Source organism: Rhinopithecus roxellana, chromosome 13 (genome assembly GCF_007565055.1).
Source record: "Rhinopithecus roxellana isolate Shanxi Qingling chromosome 13, ASM756505v1, whole genome shotgun sequence".
In the NCBI taxonomy this organism is placed as follows: domain Eukaryota; kingdom Metazoa; phylum Chordata; class Mammalia; order Primates; family Cercopithecidae; genus Rhinopithecus; species Rhinopithecus roxellana.
Window position 1 is genome coordinate 120,598,794 of NC_044561.1, and position 13,470 is coordinate 120,612,263.

The 13,470-nt window shown below is 47.9% G+C and overlaps 1 protein-coding gene across 14 annotated transcripts in view; it reads right to left on the bottom strand.

The window, feature by feature from the left end:
- Positions 1-4,711: 4,711 nt before the first annotated feature.
- Positions 4,712-13,470, bottom strand: part of ZMYND8 (zinc finger MYND-type containing 8) — a 154,798-nt gene continuing 146,039 nt past the window's right edge. For 8 of the 14 annotated variants that reach the window (XM_010384161.2, XM_030914213.1, XM_010384158.2 and 5 more), the window contains 2 exons: positions 7,989-8,072; positions 4,712-6,260 (listed from right to left, as the gene is read on the bottom strand). In XM_010384161.2, the coding sequence (XP_010382463.1) occupies positions 6,124-6,260; positions 7,989-8,072 (221 nt within the window). In that variant the 3' untranslated portion in view covers positions 4,712-6,123. The remainder of the gene's footprint in view (positions 6,261-7,988; positions 8,073-13,470) is intronic. The other 6 variants (XM_010384163.2, XM_010384159.2, XM_010384162.2 and 3 more) reach the window with 1 other exon arrangement.

The window sequence follows — 13,470 nt, forward strand, 5'->3', positions numbered from 1 at the left end:
TTACGAAAACCAAAGGATTACAGCATGGAAAGTCTCAGCACAGAGCCCCACATGGGACATGCCCACATCAGCGACACTTGGAGGAATATAGGTGATCTTTGCTTCTCTAGACTAAAGAAAGTAAGAGTACAGATGGGGTCCTGACGTACCCTGGTATGAACGTGGCAGCTAAATGCTGACCTTTGGAAAACTCAACTCTGATTAATGCCACTGGATTGCATAGTTTAAAATGGATGGTCAGCCAGGCGTGGTGGCTCATGCCTGTAATACACTTTGGGAGGCCAAGGCGGGTGGATCATTGAGGTCAGGAGTTCGAGACCAGCCAGGCCAACATGGTGAAACCCCCGTCCCTACAAAAAATACAAAAATCAGCCAGAAATCGCCTGAACCTGGGAGGCAGAAGTTGCAGTTAGCCGAGATGGTGCCATTGCACTCCAGCCTGGACAACAGAGTGAGACTGTCTCAAAATAATAAAATAAAATAATAAAATAGAAGGCCAGGCACACTGGCTCACACTTATAATCTCAGCACTTTAGGAGGCTGAGGCGGGTGAATCACTTGAGCTCACAAGTTCAAGACCAGCCTGGGCAATGTGGTGAAACTCTACAAAAAAAATTTAAAAATTAGTTGGGCATGGTGGTGTGTGCCTGTAGTCCCAGCTACTCAGGAGGCTGAGGCGGGAGGATGGCGTGTGCCTGTAGTCCCAGCTACTCGGGAGGCTGAGGCGGGAGGATGGTGTGTGTCTGTAGTCCCAGCTACTCAGGAGGCTGAGGCAGGAGGATGGCATGAGCCTGGGAGGCGGAGGTTGCTGTGAGCAGAGATGTCGCCACAGCACTCCAGCCTGGGCGACAGAGTGAGACCTTGTCTCAAAAAATAAATAAAATAATTGGGCTCAGTCCCTCAGAAAGAAACCCCCTTCAGGTTCTACTCAATGGTCAGCCCCTCAGAGGGGGCTCCCAGTCACATCATCTCCCTACCCGCCTCCCCCTCTTCAGCGCATCTAGCCCCCCTGGGATTATATTACATGCATACTGGTATCAAACTGCTTCCCAGTGAGAGTGTCAGATCAATAGGGACAGAGACCGAACCTGTTTTGTCCACCACTGTGTCACTGCTGAGGACGTGACTCATACAGAGAGCTCAGTGCACAACCGTCTGCGGAATGCAGGGTTTTGGCCCACGTGCTCACTGTCCCCAGTGGGCCTGATCTCTCCACAGGCTGCAGTTTTGCCTACGGCCACCAGATGGCGAGCGTGCTGGACTGCATGAAAAAGTCTGAGCCAGTTCCTGTCTCAGTCATTGCCAAAGGAAACCAGTAAGGACCTGGCAGCTTCTGCCAGCTTCTGCCAGGTTCACCAGGCCCCATTGTGTCTCCCTCTTCTTCTCCTCATTCTGAAAACACTCAACCCAGAGTGGAACCTTCAAGCCCTTCCCCTCCTACCTGGCCTCTCGCTGACCCGCTGGTGTGGCCTGAGAAGTAAGCAGATTAGAGAGTGTTCTAATTAGGTGTAGTGGATTCTGTTATTTGCAACTAAAAACCTGACTCCTCCAAATTCATGTAACCCTTGAGTCTCAGTTTTCCAAGCTGCACAAAGAGTGGAATAACCACCCCAGTGGGCAGCTAAGAGGAGCCTGGGGAGTCATTTTGTAACGGTGCTCACTGCAGGGCCATTTGCCATGGCCAGAGTTTGGGGACAATCTGAATGTCCATCCGCTGGGGGCTGGCCACATGCATTATCCCCTGTTCACATAGCAGACATCACACCCTCTAAAAATGGATGGAGGTGCTGTTGAACTGCACCGATATGGATCAATACTCAAGGCTTCAGATTAAAAAAAAAAAAAAAAAAAAAAAAACGGGGCGAGGGGACAGGGCAGAAGAGTGTGTATAAAATGCTACCATTTATGTAGAAAAAGGGGGCCGGGAGCAGTGGTTCATCCCCATAATCCCAGCACTTTAGGAGGCCAAGGCGGGCAGATCACCTGAGGTCAGGAGTTACAGACCAGCCTGGCCAACATGGTGAAACCTTGTCTCTACTGAAAATACAAAACTCAGCTGGGCATGGTGGCAGGTGCCTTTAATCCCAGCTACTCGGTAGGCTGAAACAGAAAAATCGCTTGAATCCAGGAGGTGGAGGCTGCAGTGAGCTGAGATTGCACTACTGCACGCCAGCTTGGGCGACAGAACAAGACTGTCTCGAAAAAAAAAAAAAAGAAAGGAGTAGAGAAAAATGCCTCTGCATTTGTTTGCAAATGCAGACTCTCCCTGAGGACTATGTGGGAATGGGGATTGGAGGGGACCAGGGTGCAGGGGGGGAGAGGCTTTATACTCTGGGTCCTTTTGTATCTTCAGATTTGAGTCATGTGGCTGTTTTATCTGGTCAGATGAATGGTAAAACTAAAAGCAACCATTTCTCTATCCTCGAGTAAGCAAGCCACTTCTTCCCTGGATGTCTTTGCTTCTAAGGGAGGTTGCTACAGAGGCTGGATAGGAGGTGCAGTGGGACACCTCAAAGCGGCCTCTGCATTTGAGCTGTGCTGCTTGCTGCTCCTACTTAGGAGCCGCGTGACCTTCATTGTGTCCAAGCCCTGGGGACACAGCAGGAAACAGAGACAGCCCCTCCCTCACCCACATTCAATTGGGACACACAGGAGAAGTTATAAATCCCCACACCCTTTGCTCAGGGATATGAAGAAAACATTGAGGGCATGAGGGGCCAGTGGGCAGGTGGCTATTTCAGAGGTGACATCTGAAGAATCAGGTGCCAGCCACAGAAGAGGGTGTCGGGTCCAAGTAGCAGAGAGTGCAGGCGAAACAAGAAAGGCAGGAGCTGAAAGAAGACAATGGATGACCCCTCGTAGCCACAGCCCCTCCTCTCTCTGGTCTTCAGGATGAAATGAGACAACAGAGGGAAGGTGCACACACATGCCCAGGAACGGGAAGCTAACATTCTTCTCACTTAAAAAAATGACTTGGAGGCTGCATGCAGTGGCTTATGCCTGTAATTCCAGAACTTTGGGAGGCTGAGGCAGGCGGATCACCTGAGGTCAGGAGTTTGAGACCAGCCTGACCAACATGGAGAAACCTCATCTCTACTAAAAATACAAAATTAGCCGAGCATGGTGGTGGACACCTGTAATCCCAGCTACTCAGAAGGCTGAAGCAGGAGAATCGCTTGAACCCAGCAGGCGGAGGTTGCAGTGAGCCAAGATCGCGCCACTCCAGCCTGGGCAACAAGAGCAAAACACCGTCTCAAAAAAAAAAAAAGACTTGGGAGGCCAAGGTGGGCAGATCACCTGAGACCAGGAGTTCAAGACCAGCCTGGCCAACATGGCGAAAACCCCATCTCTACTAAAAATACAAAAATTAGCCAGGCATGGGTGGTGGGCACCTGTAATCCCAGTTACTCCGGAGGCTGAGGCAGGAGAATCGCTTGAACTTGGGAGGTGGAGGTGGCAGTGAGCTATCGCGCCACTGCACTCCAGCCTGTGCAATAGAGACCCTCCTTCCAAAAAAAAAAAAGACGAACATCCAGGTGCCATGGCTTACACCTGTAATCCCAGCACTTTGGTAGTCTGAGGCAGGCAGATCACTTCAAGTCAGGAGTTCAAGACCAGCCTGGGAAATATGTGAAACCCTCGTCTCTACTAAAAATACAAAAAAATGAGCCGAGCATGGTGGTGTGCATCTGAATCCCCGGCTGCTCGGGAGCCCGAGGCACCAGAATTGCTTGAACCCGCGAGGCGGAGATTACAGTGAGCCGAGATCCCACCACTGCACTCCAGCCTGGGCAACAGAGCAAGACTCCGTCTCAAAAAACAAAAAATAAAAATAAATTTGTAGACAGTCTTGTCTTCCTGTGAAGAATGAGAGGCCCAGCCTGACAGGGCTCCTAGGCCCTGCTCACCATCTGTCCCCAGTAACTGAAATTGTGCATGGCTCATGACAGGTCTCCTATACTACTTGAGTAACTGAGCGATCGTTGTCCCCATTAGGATGCAAGTTTGATGAAGGTAGGGACCCAGCTCCTTGACAGAACCATGGGATCCTCAGTGCCTGGGCAGTGTGTGACGCCATGTGTGTTTGCTCATTGGCATGAATGCATTTATACCCATGAGGGTCAACCTCCCCTGCCGGCCATGTCACATCTTGGCCCTGGGCACAGGAAGGGGTTTGTGGAGATCTTTTCTGGGGAGCTACTGGATTCCAGAGAAGGAACACTGCTGCCCAGGAAACCAAACCTCAGCCTGCAAGTCGGCTTCATTCTACGCATACCCTGTGCACCTCTAGCCAGGCCCAGAGCCATGGACCAGGGCACCTGCGAGGGGCCAGGACCCTTGCTGCCCACGTGAGGCCTGTTAGCTCGGCCTCAGGAAGACAACTCCCTCCTCTCCCAACTGTCTGACGAGGACTGGTGTGGGAAGCACCCACTAGGGACCCTTCTCTCCAGTGTGCCCACCACCTGGCTGTGGGGGGTGTTCGTGACCTCTCACGGCCCCTTCTGGGTTTGGTCGTGCAAACCTGACACACAGCCATCCCGACCAAATGGAAAACTGCAAATTCGAGGACGACCACGGCATTTTTCCAAAACAGTTTAATTAAAAAAAGGTAAAGAAATCTGAAAAACTCGGAGGGTGGGGGAAGGAATGGGAAAACCCAAAAAAGCATACCGTGTGAGTCTGCTGGCTCAGTGACAAAGAAACACCACCATCAAAAAGATATTTAAGTTTAATACAAATTTTATACAAAGAAAATGTGAAAAAATACTTCCATATGCTAAAAGCAATTATGCTTCACAAATAAGGCCAGCTAGGCTATTTTTTTGTTTTTTTGACAACTGCAATTCACAAATGTTCTTTCTCTCCTGTTTTCTTCTAATACTCTCTTCTTGTTTCTTCTCTAATATGGGTAACTAGCTGGAAACTGTACAGTTCGCATCCTCTTATCAACAATGAAGAGAAAGTAAACAAGACTAAAATGTACAACAAAACGTACTGGAATGATATCGTACAATTAATTTTCTCATATACATACATCACCTTTTGCTTTTTGATCAATGCTTTTTGTTTTACACAACATACAAAATGGCTCTACAGCATACGTAGTGTACGGACAGCATGACGGGGCCTTGCTTTCTCTCATACTGCCTGTGTTTCATGCTTACATAAAAACGTGAAATTCCATCATATAAATAATACGTACATGCTTCATCCCAGACTCAAACGTCCTCTGCGTGCACCTTGCCTTTGAGTCCTTGCTTCCAAGAAGTGCAGCATCTCTGACCAAGTGTGTGTGAGTGTGTTTAAAGGAACCACAAAGCAAAGATTTCTTTTTTTTTTCAGAGTTCATGATCCTAACACTTTCTATGTTCTCCTCTTCTGTGACTGAGCTGAGTGGGGCTTGTTTCGGTTTCTCTTCTGTAAACAAGGACATGGTTTTTTCCCTTTTAGGAGTAGAGTCATCATTTCAGTCACGTGAAATAAACTAGCTTCTCCCTGTGTCCGTCTGGTCCGGAGAGCTTGCGTTTTAGGAACGTCGTAATGTAGTAGCTGAAAGGAGCCAACGGCTTGACAGGATAGAGTCTGTGCCGAAACTCCCGATCCCAACATGCTGTGTAGACACATGAGTGAAAAACGGCTCGCCCTCCCCTGGGTATCCAAGGATGAGGACGTGAGTGTGAAAGTGGTCCCCGGGCCCAGTATCCATTCCATTGTGTGACAGACAGGCTAACTGACCATCCCTTCTCCAATACCAAAACATTCTTTTTGTTGTTGGGGTTGGTTTGTTTTTTTTTAATTGTTTTTCTTTTTCTTTTTTTTTTTTTTATAAGTTAAAGTTAATACAAATATAAAAAGGGGAAGGTCCTCTAGGTTTCAATGACATCCACAAATTATACATTATTTACACCTAAAGCACAGGGCTCGTATGGGTGAACAGTTCGCAGTCAAAGCCGATGCCGGGCGTCCTGTAGTGTCGCAGCCCCTGCGCCGGGGGCTCAGGCTCAACGGAGGGTTTTGTCGTTCTCAAGTCTGAGAGCGGCTGTTCTCCTCCCTTTGCTGTTTCTTTTCCTGGCGTCTGGGTTTTTCTCCAGTGGGGTGGGTGGTTTGTGTCCCAACTCGCTGCTAGTCCCAGAAGGTGTCCAGCCGAGACTCTTTCGGGAGGAGGCTCTTCGTGCTGGTACTGGTGTTGTGCTCGGAACGTGTCGATCCCCTCTTCTCCTCGCTGCTGCTCCAACTGGATTTACTGCTCCGGGAATGGTCTGAGGAGGAAAACCAATGTGTTTAGCATGCCTGCCCACCTGTGCCTGAGCATAACTATCCTGCAATCTGACCTGCCCTTCCCGCACAGGAAACCACCTTGCCCTCCCCACTGATGGTTCCAACACTGCCACCACTGACTGCTCTACATCTGTGGGTCTGGAGAACAGAAAGGTAGCACAACTTGTTTTTTAGGATTTAACAACAGCCAGTGGAAAAAAACAGTAGGGTGTCATGCTCACAGGGAATAAAGATTTGTGAACTGCCAAGGAAGGCATTTCTTGTGCCGTGTCTGGAACCGTGTACCCTTACTACATCACTGAGCGACACAAGCACCCCATGCACTTCTGGGTCCAACCTTGGCTCCTGGAGAAAGACACCGAAATTTGGCATGCAGTCTACTTCCGTTAGTGGGATTTCTTTTATCAATGTATAGGCTACTTGAAAAATGGACTTACAACCAAATCACACTTGTCCACCCAAGGGAGAGGATCATAAAGGAGAAGAATGGGTAAGCCCACCTGGGAACACAGACCCACTGACTCCTGGTAAGGACAAGCTTGTGGGTGACTGAAGGATTCGGAAGCAGAGTAAGACCTAGGATGGCTTCAAGGACACATGGACAATGAGCTGAGTAGTAACTGAGTAAGAAAGAAATGAAGAAGCTGAAGGAAGAGCCGAATGAGGTATCTGTGAAGAGCACTTTAGCCAACAGCCCAGGTCTGCAGGCTCCGCTGGACGGCTGACTGGGAGAAACTTCCAGCCCAGCCCTAAGATCCCATCACATCCTGGATCATTTACTAAGTTCAGACAGACTGGGACAGAATTATTTTTCAATTTCTTAAGGTGGGTGATAATGTTTGGTTGAAAGAGGTTGAGGGAAAAAGTGGAGTGGGCCAAGGAGGGGACCACGCTACTACCTAGGGGGGCTGCATTTCTTGCTGCCTGGTAAAACGGCATGTGTGGGTAATCATGAGTTCTGGAAGATAAGCAGTGAAGAGAATGACAAAGATCTCCAAAGTCATGTAGTTACTCAGGAGAGAACTCTTCTTAGTCACTTGCATCAGTGACCAAAAGGGAGCAATACTGTGGCAGGCAGAGCTGGGGGCAAAGGCAGAGTCTTCTTAACAATCCTCAATCTGCCGCCTTATGCCTTCTTCCCTTAGCCACCAAGCCTATGCTTTTAGTTCTTCGGAAGGACTCTGGGGAGTGATCCAGTTGGTCATCCCCATCCGTGAGAATATCCTACAGCGATGTGGTCAAACCACATCAAGTCCTTCCAGCTCTGGTGAGGGCAGAGACTACCGGCGGGTACTAGAAGAAATGGGACCAGGGCCAAGCTGAGTTCAGTATCTCTCTCCCAGAACCAGGCTGGCCAATGGAGGGATCTGCAGGCCCTCACTCCTCATATGGAGAGGACACGGGACACTGGCTGCCATAGCCAATCACCACTGGAGGGAATCAGTGTTCATCTAGGACCCTTTATGAACAGAGCGAGGACGATCTCCATCAAGAAGCCAGGCCACATGCTCGCTCTCATTTCCTAATGCAGTTTGTGATGGCGACCAGAGGCACAGCAAAGAAGAAACATTGCAAAGGAAGACCCACCACTCAAAAGAACAGGAGAAGACACACCCACAAAGAAAAACACACATGGACACACACAGAACGAGCCTTCTGCATGCCAGGAAGAAGCCCCGGCAGCTTCCGTGAGACAGGGTCATACTTACACTTCTGGGCGGGGTAGTTGGGGTGCGGCTGGTGGTCTGTGGTGGTTGGGGCATAGGCAGGTTGCTTGTCACACCTTTTGCTAACTGAAGAGATAGCACAGGTAGCCTCAGAGTCTGTCAGAGAGCTGGAATTCCGCACAACCCTGAGTGCTTACTATTTTTGTTCATCAACAGGCTACTGTTATTAGAACCAATTGGCACCTTCATTCATGTCACCATTGTCCAACTTTAATGCAAGCACAGGAGACTAAGGCTCTTTAAAAATGCGTATCAAACCACAAACAGGATCACTGGACACAGCACAGCATTACAGGTAGGAAATAAGGTATACAATGACATAAAAGCAACTCAGCATTTTGTAAGCCACAAATTCTCAGAACCACTAGCTCTGCCAATAGCCTAATTCAACCATGGGAAACGGAGGCGGGCAATAGAAACATGCTAAGGTTAAAGGCACCATCCCAGAAATCCAGACAACTTAAGGCAAGTAATAACATCAACTGCCCACAATGATAACAGAATAGGGAGGAGAGGATGGAGAAGGCACACATGATGAGGAGGACTGAGGAAGGGGCTCCAGATGAGGTGGCAAGTCAGCTAAATTCTCAGCTATGATGGTAGCACACCAACAAATCACCTCTGAAATCAAAGAGTCAAAAAACAGTGATATGAAAGGAGTCTCCATAAATAACTGATATGGTGAGAAGTTTCATAGGAAAACGAAAGTAAGATCAAGAGAAAAAACAAACTCTAGGAAAAAGTAAGGCTATAAAAGAATGGAAATATAATCACAGTATACTATGTGACTCTGCCATGAATGATATGGTCATAATCATGTAAGAAAGAATTGTCACACTGCAACTTTCTAGACTAAGGCAACAGACAAAAGTGAGGCTTAACTGCAGTTATAGAACAGAATGCACATGTTCTCAACCTTGACAACGGGAAAGTCACAGGGCAGGTGGGAAGGCTGGCTACGACAGGTGTGGGAGAGGTGAGAAGATGAGCTGCCAAAAGAGGGGTCAAGAGATACTGTCTGTAGCAGACAAAACAAAAGAGCTAAGGAGGCAGGTGTTTCATTGGAGCAAGGTAGCACATAAAATAGTAACCTCAGTAGTGTGGAAAGAGGAAGAGTAACTCTCACCTTTTAAAGCTGGAAGTCAACAAGTAATATCTAAAGTCAAGAAATAGAGGTATAGGCAAGTACATTATTTATTAGTAAGGAGGTAACAGGAGGACCAGAATGAGCAGTGCAAACTGGAACTAGGAAGAGTTTTTCCCTGCACTATTTTATTCTCTGCAACTCTGTGCATATATATCTTTAACTAAAAGCTTAAAATGAAAAGACGAACAGGAGACGCCCGTGCCCACATACTAAGGGAACTCATACCCCTACTAAAATTCTCTCCCTTCCAACTAAACTTAGATGTACTGTCCTAGTACCTGATGCACATAAATAGCACAGGAGCCTTGATGTTTTTAAAACCCATGCTCCTTCTAGATATGTCACGTGCGCTGTCACCAGAAAGCAAGTGCTGGCAGAAGTAAAGTGAGATGGATGAGGAATTAATTAGAAAGGGATCAAAATTGAGGAAGTCTTTCTGCTTTGACATGACCTGTCAACACAAACTGCTCTGGTGAGAAAATCGGGAAGACTGAGAAGACCGAAGGCTGCATTCCCGCACAGACCCCTGTGGCCTCCCTGCAGCTTCTCACTCATGCTCTCAGAATCACTCTGGCACTGACTGCAAAACGCACTTTTCCTGCCAGTTTCTGACCATGGGTTCCATGGTGCTCTCACTGTGCCCAGCCTCTTTCCAAGTCCTAAATGTGGGACTAAATCTCTTGTTTTTGAAACACAGTCTCACTCTGTCACCCAGAGTGGAATGCAGTGGCGTGATCTCAACTCACTATAACCTCCGCCTCCTGGGTTCAAGCAATTCTCCTGCCTCAGCCTCCTGAGTAGCTGGGATTACAGGGGTGCATCAGCACGCCTAGCTAATTTTTTATACTTTTAGTAGAGACAGGGTTTCATCATGTTGGTGAGGCTGGTCTTGAACTCCTGACCTCAAATGATCCGCCCACCTTGGCCTCTCAAAGTGCTGGGATTATAGGCATGAGCCACCACACCTGACCTAAATGTGGGGCTAAATCTCTTTTAGTGTATCCCTGGGTGTACCTCAATCTTTATCTAAACCCTGGAGAGGAGGCCCTTTCTGACATGAAGATACCATGATTCTAGCCAATCTGGTCGTCTTTGAAGAAGAAAGTCTCTGCCGCTGACCACGGTGGCACATGCCTGTGATCCCAGCTACTCATGAGGCTGCGGTGGGAGAATCGCTTGAGCTCAGGCCAAGTTCAAGGCCAGCCTTTGTCTCTTAGGTTTCAAAGCAACATTTAGAATTAAAAATGTCAGCTGGGCATGGTGGCTCACGCCTGTAATCCAAGCACTCTGGGAGGCCGAGGTGGGTGGATTGCCTGAGCTCAGGAGTTTGAGACCAACCTGGGCAACACGGTGAAATGCCATCTCTACTAAAATACAAAAACTTAGCCAGGCGTGGCGGTGGGCACCTGTAATCCCAGCAACTCGAGAGGCTGAGGCAGCAGAATCGCTTGAACCTGGGAGGCAGAGGTTGCAGTGAGCCAAGGCTGCACCATTGCACTCTAGCCTGGGCAACAGTGCAAGACTCTGTCTCAAAAAGTAATAATAATAATTTAAAATGTCCATGACTGTTAATGGCTTAGGGGGATGGTGGAGTATCAGAATAGAAACTGTATCATATCAGCGGCAGAGTGTGTAAAGAAAGAAATGGAGACAAAATGAAATGACTTTTTTTTTTTTTTTTTTAATTTGAGGTCTCATTCTGTTGCCCAGCTGGAGTGCAGTGGCTATTCACAGGCACTCACTGCAGCCTCAAAACTCCTAGGCTCAAGTGACCCTCTGCCTCAGCCTCTCCAAGCAGCTGGGACTACAGGTGCACCCTCGCTTTAGAATAACAACCCTAGAAGAGACATCTAACTAGGCTGAGGAAGGAGACAGGACAGGTCTTACGCTGTGCCATTCAATATGGTAACCACTACAATAAGATATAATGTTGAATTCCATTCCTCAGTCACACTAGCCACAGTTCAAGGCTTCAGCAGTGACACGTGGCTAGTGGCTACCATAGTGGACAGTGCAAATATGGCCATTGTCACAGAACGTTCTATTGGAGACGCAAGGTGTCAAGGAAGGCACTTGGAGACAGATGAGGATATTTAAGTGCCTAGGAAGAAAAGCAGTACAGAGTGAGAAATTTGGCTACAACAAAGGATGCAGATGCCTTTGAATGGCAGGAGAGAAGGACAGGGCACACCTTGCAGAGGGCAGAGGAGCAGCCCTGAGCACCCAGGGATGGTGATGCAGGGAGAGATGCAGGGAGGTCCAAAACAGAGCAAAGAACTTGAGAAATGGCCATTATGGACGATGGAAAATCCTGATGAAAAAAAAAAAAACTTGGATTACAACACAGGCCTCTGGCCAGGCTCGGTGGCTCACGCCTGTAATCTCAGCACTTTGGGAAGCCAAGGTGGGTGAATCACTTGAGGTCAGGAGTTCAAGACCAGCCTGGCCAACACAGTGAAACCTTATCTCTATTAAAAATACAAAAAATTAGTTGGGCATGGTAATGCACACCTGTAATCCCCATTACTCAGGAGGCTGAGGCAGGAGATCGCTGGAATTGAGGAGGCAGAGGTTGAGATGAGCCAAGATCATGCCACTCCACTCCAGCCTGGGCAACAGAGCAAGTCTCCGTCTCCAAAAAAAAAAGGAACACAGGGCTGGGCGCGATGGCTCAAGCTTGTAATCCCAGCACTTTGGGAGGCCAAGGCACGTGGATCACCTGAGGTCAGGAGTTCAAGACCAGACTGGCCAACATGGTGAAAGCCCATCTCTACTAAAAATACAAAATTAGCCGGGCACGGTGATGCACACCTATAATCCCAGCTACTCAGGAGGCTGAGGCAGAAGAATCATTTGAACCCAGGAGGTGGAGGCTGCAGTGAGCCGAGATCATGCCACTGCACTCTGCCTGGGCAACAGAGCGAAGACTCTGTCTCAAAAAAATAAAAAAAGAACACAGGTCTCTCAGGACAAAAAGTATTGATAAAAGAAAAACAGATATTGGAAAGATGACCAGGCAGAAGAGAATCTTTGCTTCTGAGGTCAGTGACCCAGATTTGCATGTGTGATGAGATTAGTTTGTGTTCTTGTATAACATTCTCCAGTTAAGCACTGAGGCTCAGGTGCGGGTAAATCAAAAGTGGAAAGCTGGGGTTCTTTCAAGGTGGGGTTTTGCCAGATGGACATGCTAGGAAAACATTCCGGGCCTGGGAGACTGGGTTGTATTAGCAAGGGTACTGCATGGCAATTAAGCTGGGAAGGAGGTGGGAAAGGAGGAGGTATAGAAACAAGAGAGTTAGTACGATTTGGATGAGGAAAAAAAGGCCACATCTGCACCCTGACGTTTCCCAGAGATCAGTGCCTTATTAGTAGAGCCAGACACAAGTGCCATTACTCAGCCATTTTTGAGTTACAAAAGCAATTTTATAGGGGTCCACCTAAGTATACCTGACATATGGTTGCAAGCACGAGTCTGGATTGCAAAGCTCAGGTAGTTGCATATGGTTGCAAAGCTCAGTCCTTGTTAAAAAGAGAATCAAGAAATATGAGAGATGCTAAAAACATCTCAGCATCAAACTGAGCCTGTTACAAGGGGAAGTAAAGAGGGAGTTGCTTTTTCAATAGGTGGTTCTGTCATATTTAAAGCCAAGTTCATATCTCCCTAAAGTCAGCTCATGTTACTCCCTCTGACTGTGCCCCCAAATCCCACCCGCCTTTCAAAGCATGAGTCTGGCTAGATCTGAACTTAAAGTCTTGGCTCTCACAATTACTCATTGAGTTACTTGGGCATCTGAGTTAACGTCTCTGGACCTCAACTTGCTCATCTGTATAATGGAAATACTAACTATGCTCTCACGGACATTAGGAAGAAACATGATAAGGTGTGTAAGTGCTTCATGCTGTTCAGTAGCACTAATAGCTGCTCTTCTGACTTCCTCTGAAACTCCATGGAGACAGGGATTTATCTGCCTTATTCAGAAAAACTGTCCCTTCCTACCCCCTGCTCGCCCCCCTCTTCCTCCCACCATTTACTGGGGCTTCTTGCCTCCTGTCCTTTCCACTCCCTGGGATAGTGTGCCTCAGGTCAGGAGTCAGCAAACTATGGCCAGCTCAATGCCTGTTTTTGCAATTCAGGTTCAGTGGCACAGGGCATACATTTGTTTACATATTATCTACGTCTACTTTCACACTACAATGGCAGGGTGAGCAGCTAGGACAGGGACCATGTGGCCTGCAAAGCCTAAAATACTTACTAAATGGCCCTCTACAGAAAAAGTTTCTTGACCCTGGTCTAGGTAATACTCCTCCAGCCCGGAA